We start from the raw sequence: 7,307 nt of genomic DNA, 5'->3' as shown, positions 1-7,307 counted from the left end.
TAACTTCCTATTATTTTAGGTGCTGGTGCTACTTTTCCATATATTCCAGTTTACGGAAAGCAACTTGGTATTTCGCCATTAGTTGCAGGTATTATTGGCGCAATTTTTCCAATACTGGGCCTGATAGCGAAACTAATATTTGGCTTCATCACAGACTATTCTCAATGGAGAAAATTCATCTTTATAATATTGATTATAGTATCAAATGGCTCTTATCTTATGGTATTCTTTTTACCGTCATTGCCAGGCCCAACGTTGCTGGATCATCATTTTCAAAATATTTCGTATGCATCTCTATCGCAATGCGAAATGGAATACGTAAGTTAAAGTTAATTTCAAAAGTCTATAATATCACTTAGTAATATGTTAATACATATAAACGTATAAGTTAATTTATATAATTATATTCTATGTATAATATATGTCAATTAATTTTGAAAAATTACTTAAACATATTAAAAGTGTAAAATAGCATATTATCAATAAAATTTAATTGTTAGTGCTCGTTAGTCAAAGGAATGTTTAGTTTAAATCTTTAATTGTTTTTTATTCAAGCATGCAACAGCGATTGCATCGTGTAATGGTACAAAAGACACTACGTGTCGTTGGATATGTAACGATATGAATTTTTCCATGGGATTGTCTTTTCATCCAGACCAACAGAGAGCAATTATCTCACCAGATACGGCATGCTTGTTAAATGTTAATGAGACGTCATTGAGCCAAGAAAATGTAACAAATAATTATAATTGCGAAGTCACTTGTGATAATTTCAAAGATCAATGTGTATATACATCTATTAGTTTTTGGAGTTATATCCTCTTGTGGTCTTTTGGCGAGATTACTTATTTTACGTCCATGAGCATAGGAGATGCAATTTGTTTAAATATATTAGGTGTGTGAGTTTCTAAACATAAATTTTAATGCTGATTGCCAAAAAATATGAAACTTTGGTCATACAAATCATACAAATTAAATTTTTACAATAAATAATTTTCTAGTTTTATAAAATAATATTATGTAAATATAAGATATATTATTTTTAAAATAAAGATTTCCTTTCCAGGACAAGGTAAACAGTCAAAATTTGGAAAACAGCGACTGTGGGCCACAATGGGTTACGGCATTGCAGCATGTTTATCCGGATATATGGTGGACTTATGGTCACAAGACGAAATCCATAAAAATTACACCCCAATGCTTATTCTCGTGCTCATATTTATTTGCGTCGATTTCATCTGCTGTATAAAATTGCAGGTGATTGTTTTATGCATTTTAAAATAGAACATAATCTAGATCAACGGCGCATAGTTTCGTTTTTGTCTTATTGCATGCAGATTTTTGTTGCAGATACCACTTGAAAAAGGATCGGCAACCATATTGAAGGATGTATTTACACTTTTGAAATCAAAATCTATTATTATATTTTTGTGTTTTGTTGCTTTTGCCGGTATCCAATATACTATCAAGCGTAACTTTTTGTTGTGGTAAACTTTTATCCTTTTCGGCACGGAGACAATATACATTCGCTTATCTGTCGTTTCATAAAATGACAGATAAAATAAGATTTAAAATAAAATTAATTATTAAACAAAGGGAAAAACGGCGTAATCGATCAGGGACTGGATCTTGCTTGTCCGAATAATATATTAATTCTTGATTGACTTTTTACGTACAATTCTTTGTCCTGGCAGACCACGCGCCGTTACTTTCGAACATAACGCAGTCTCAACCAAAGCCAGAACGATACAATCACACAATTAAATTAATATCAATTTAATTTTATTAAAATATACACAAGAAATTCGGAATAAACGGAATAATATGCGAAAATTACGAGATATATCCAGTCTTGACCAATTACGGCATTTTTCCCTTTGTTTGATTGTATATCTTATACGGTCGTACAATCTTAAAATTAATTACATTTAATGTAATTTGATTTTACAGGTATCTAGAAGATCTCGCTATCGCGACCGGTTATATGAATAAAGTTAAATTGATAGAAGGATTAGTCATAGCAGCGGAAACTTTCGGTGGCGAAGTATTATTCCTCTTCTTTTCTGGTAACTTTAGTTACTTCTCATCAAAATTTGTTACGTATACGACGGTAATACATAATTAAATGCATTTTTTTTTCCTAAAAAATATGATTCCTTTTTCAGGCAAAATACTGCAGAAGTTTGGATATGGTTACACTTTTATATTCTGTTTTGTATGTTCCTCACTTCGGCTGGCATTAGTATCTCTATCTCCAACGCCATGGTGGATAGTGCCGATAGAATTAATCCTGCAAGGACCATCGTATGCCCTTTGCTTAGCAACAATAATAGCATACATGAACGTAGTAACACCACCCGGTGCTTCAGCTACTGTTCAAGCACTTGCTCAAGGCATATATGACGGTTTCGGTAAAATTTGCTTGGTTGCATTCATCGAGAACTACTCTATTTAAAAAACTTTACATTTACATATAATTCATATATTATATAAAAAGTATGTATACAGGGTTTCTATAAAGTCTGTTGTCACCTCTATATATCGCAAACGGCTCAAAATAATAAAAAAACACGAAATACGTGTTCGATCATTTCGAGGGGCTACTCTTTTATAAGTTACTTTTTTTTTTTTTAATTCTTTTAAGAAAGTAACTTAAAAAAGTAGCCCCTCGAAATGATCGAACACGTATTTCGCGGTTTTTTATTTTTATTTTATTATTTTGAGCCATTTGCGAAATATAGGGGTGACAAAAGACTTTATAGAAACCCTGTATATGTATTTTTATGCTTAAATGATTGTTATCGCTCTGAAATGTTACATTATTCCTAGGAATGTCGGTTGGCAGTTTGACAGGTGGTATCTTGTATAAGACATTTGGCGGTACAATAACTATGAGAATATTTTCAGTATTTGCAGCACTTTCTGCATTAACATATTTTATTCTTTATATTTTATACATAAAGCATAAAACACCAGGTAAGGAATGAAATAATTTTAATAGCCAAATTGTGAAAATTTTTTTCAGAATATTGTTAAAGAGCAGCAGGTTTCTTTTGTTGTAGATTCGCGCAACAATGTTGAATGGGAAACACCGGATGATGCGCATAGACACTGTGTAGTAGCAGAAACATGACATGAATCTTCTTACTCTTCTTTATATAATAAGAGAAATTATAATACGATATTTTTATGTAAATTACGATAAATCGCTATAATTAGTCATGTTTCTACATAATACAATTTTGTTACAAATATTATGCGACAGATTTTTAGAAAAATTGTAATTAAATTACTATATTAAATTACTATTAAATGTAATTTATTTCGACCTTTAATGGCGATATTTGATCACTTTTCCACGGGTTTAGACGAATAAAAATGCTATAAGATAAGAATACGATTATATTCAGCAATCCAAAAAAATACATGTATAATTTACGTTATATTACACTTTTTAAGCCAAAACCGGCCCATTTTACCCATCGTTCTTTAGTCTCGATTCTTCTTATTATTTTTTTTTAATTATTTGATAATTTTATGAACAAAATATCGCGAAAGTTAAACATGAACGAATATTTAATACTTGCAAATTTATCTGTCCATTTATACATAACAATGCGTACGAAAATTTTATGAGCATTGTCAGTAAAATATTTTTAAATTTATGACATTATGGTAATTGTGATTTTTTTTTACTTTTTGTAGATAATAACAGACATATGTATAATCATATGCATAATGTTATATGCAACAGCTAAAAATAATATATGTGCATATTGTTAAAACATCTTCTTCGGGCTCGCAAGTACATTGTAATTATAAGTTTTTATCTGCATTCACATATTTTATTCTTTATGTTTTATATTTAAGGCATAAAACACCAGTTAAGAACTTAAGTAATTTTAACAGTCGGAATGTGACAATTTTTTTTCAGATTGTCGAAGTGTATCAGGTTTTTCTTTTATTGTAGATTTATGCAATAATATTGAATGGAAGAAACTAGATGATGCATGGAGACATCGTGTAACAGAAATATAATATCAAATACTTTTAATTTTTTTATACAATAAGAAAGAGTATAATACAATACAACATTTTTATGTAAATCACGATAAATCGCAATAATTTGTAACATTTCTACATAATACAATTTCACGACAAGTATATTTTACACAATAAATTCTTAGAGAATTCGTAATGTTTATGTAATTTTACAATTTATATCATTATTACTATTATTATTGAAAATATAAGTAATGCTTCCATTGCTTGAAACGCAGAATGTTTTATCAGACATTTTTAGATATAATTTTGTAGCGACATTTTTAATAATTTAAAGACTTAAGACATTTTTAATAATTCAAAGACATTTTTATTATTTTTGTTGTAGTTGATTATTTTAGTTTAAATAGTAGCATAAATATTAAAGTAGGTTTGTCCATCGGAGGGACTTCTTATCTTATCCCAATCTACAACCGTCAAGATAGCGCTTGTATGTCAGTTCCTGCAACTCATATACACATCAACAAATAGTGTAGTGATGTATGCGTGAAGATATAATTCCAGCATCTATACTTTTCTACTAATTTCTCACTAGATTGCTCAACAAGAAGATGCTAATAAGGAGTAAGCTTTTCAAGTCACGAGTAAAAAGTGGCTTGAACAAATATCACACATTGAAAATAATCTGTTATATATTTATCAACTTATTTACTTTAGTTATTTTTCTTTACTAAATTCTGTTTGCTACAAATAATATTTACAACTAAATATTGAAAATAATCTGTTATATATTTATCAACTTATTTACTTTAGTTATTTTACTTTACTAAATTCTGTTTGCTACAAATAATATTTAACACTAAATATTGAAAATAATCTGTTATATATTTATCAACTTATTTACTTTAGTTATTTTACTTTACTAAATTCTGTTTGCTACAAATAATATTTAACAACTAAATATACAATACAATATGTCCCTCTTCTAAGAATTTTTACTTCCAACAAGTTTTATTTAACAACTGAATATGCATTGTAAAATATGCATTTTTTAAAGAATTTATTAGACACAAATATATGATTATTTATGTAAATATTGTAAATAACGAAGACCAGTGTATTATATATGACCGCTTGATATGCAATACTTGATAATTTTGTAATGTATGTGTGTGTGTGTGTGTGTAAACTTTTAAAAAACCCATGCAGAGTTTTTGCACAGTATTGTCAACAACCGCAGCGAATAATTGCATCATCAGTACGATCTATACTATACAGTTTACATTGAATTAATATCTACATATAATGAAAAAAGTATTTCTTTTGTGATCGACATTCATAAATCATTAACGCTTTCGCGATTGTTTACAAATATTAATTATTTAGTTGCATGACTTTCTATATAGTTATTACAAGGTATTTAATAATTATTGTGCTAACACACACACACACACACACAACACTATCTCTTGTAAATAAAGCGAGTTAAACTAAATTGAAAAGTCCTTTATCATTTCACGAGATTTTCGGTAATTAACAAAAAATTAATAAATAAATATCCGCGAATCAGGGTGTGTCCAGTGTAAATATGGATAATTTGAAGAAATATTAATAATAAATTTTACCTATACAGAAAATTATGCTATTAAATTAATATATTTAAATACAATGATTCTAATTTTAGGTGTGGGTTTTATTTTCCCATTTCTACACGTTTACGGAAAACAAATTGGTATTTCACCACTAATTATTGGTAGTATCGCTATGATTTTGCTTGTACACACTCAAGGGTGGAGAAAAATATTCTTTCTATTATTACTTGTCATAGGAAATAATTACCACCTTATGACATTTTTCTTATTCCACTGTCAGGTCTATATGCCCCATCAGAGTATCACTTTCAAAACATGTCTTGTGTAACTTTACCGCATTGTGATACGGAATATACATATAAGTTTATATTTTTTTACAATTGTGTAGTTTATTGATAGATTAAATTTTGAGCATATTTACTTTCATACATTATTTTACATAATATTTTATATAAATTTTTGTAATAAATTTTTGAATTTTATGTAAATTCAAAAATTTCTAAAAATGTCAAAAATTTCTAAAACATATTACATATTTAAAATATGTTATAAATATATAATAACTTATAAATGTAACTCAAAACTTTTATCAAAAACTCTAAAAATATAAAGGCATAAAAGACAAATTACATCTTTAATAATATCTAATTCTTAGTATTTCTTAATACAAAACATGTTTAATTTTAATTCGTTCTTTATTCAAACATACCTCAGCAGTAGCATCGTGTAACGGTGTAAAAGACACAACATGTCATGATGTCATCGGGTAACGTAAGAATACTAATTTTTCCATGCAATTGTCTTTTCATGCAGATCAAAGGAAAGCAATTATCTCACCAGATGGCAGATATTACAGGCTTATTAAATATCAATGAGACGTCATTGTGTCAAGGAAATGCAACAGATTATAATTGTAATGTTACTTGTGATAATTTCAACGATGATAAATGTCTATACACATCTATCACATTTTAGGGTTTTGTCCTGTTGATGTGTTTTGGAGACATTGCCTTTTATGCTTTCATTAGTTTAAGCTATACGATTTATTTTGTCATATTAAGTATGTAATGTAATTTTACAAGCATAAAAGCAAATTACCATAATATAAAAATTTAAATACAAATCAAATTTTTGCAATAAATAATTTTGTATTTTTCAATAATGATATTACGTAAAAGAGAGATACTATTTTTAACAACGTTTACTTTCTCAGAAGAAAGTAAAACCCATCAACAAGACAAAACCCTAAAATGTGATAGATGTGTATCGATATTTTATCATCGTTGAAATTATCACAAGTAACGTTGCAGTTGCAATACGATAAGCAGCGACTTTGGGGTACAATCGATTTCGGTGTTGTAGCATGTTTAACTGGATACCTTGTGGATAGACATGTGGTCACAGAAAGAAGTCTACAAAACTTACACACCGTCAATATTTTTGTATGACAATATTTACTTGTATCGATCTGCTGCATAAAATTAAAGGTGATTGCGTTTTATGCATTACAAATTCAAAAATGAACTAGGACAATAGCATATAGTTTTGTTCTTGTGTGTTATCTTCATGTTATCGTACATTTTTGTTACAGTTGTCATTTGAATCAGAATCGACAACCATACTGAAGGATGTATTTATACGCTTTTGAAATCAAAATTTATCGTTATATTTTTATGTTTCGTTACATTTGATCTTAATCAGTGGTATTATATT

The 7,307-nt window shown here is 28.4% G+C and overlaps 1 protein-coding gene and 1 pseudogene across 1 annotated transcript; both read left to right on the top strand.

Annotated features, from left to right (window-relative positions):
- The first annotated feature begins 248 nt into the window (after positions 1-248).
- On the top strand, positions 249-3,258 carry LOC112460848. Its single transcript, XM_025025745.1, has 7 exons — positions 249-318; positions 1,067-1,257; positions 1,351-1,487; positions 1,951-2,066; positions 2,166-2,411; positions 2,830-2,976; positions 3,063-3,258. Exons 1-7 carry the CDS (start codon positions 303-305, stop codon positions 3,131-3,133), a joined length of 924 nt encoding a protein of 307 aa, XP_024881513.1. The 5' UTR covers positions 249-302; the 3' UTR covers positions 3,134-3,258.
- A 1,355-nt stretch (positions 3,259-4,613) lies between these two features.
- LOC112460856 overlaps positions 4,614-7,307 on the top strand; it is a 2,969-nt pseudogene continuing 275 nt past the window's right edge.

This window comes from Temnothorax curvispinosus, unplaced genomic scaffold (genome assembly GCF_003070985.1).
Source record: "Temnothorax curvispinosus isolate PA1 unplaced genomic scaffold, ASM307098v1 QBEX01010899.1, whole genome shotgun sequence".
Classification (NCBI taxonomy): Eukaryota; Metazoa; Arthropoda; class Insecta; order Hymenoptera; family Formicidae; genus Temnothorax; species Temnothorax curvispinosus.
The sequence above is the reverse complement of the archived record's forward strand: the minus strand, read 5'-3'. Positions and strand labels throughout refer to the sequence as shown.

Bases quoted from the DNA above. Each gene is read 5' to 3' on its own strand.
- LOC112460848 (XM_025025745.1), top strand. The intron at 1,258-1,350 runs GTGATTGTTTTA...TTTTTGTTGCAG, and splicing joins TCTGCTGTATAAAATTGCAG to ATACCACTTGAAAAAGGATC. The intron at 2,067-2,165 runs GTAACTTTAGTT...TTCCTTTTTCAG, and splicing joins ATTATTCCTCTTCTTTTCTG to GCAAAATACTGCAGAAGTTT.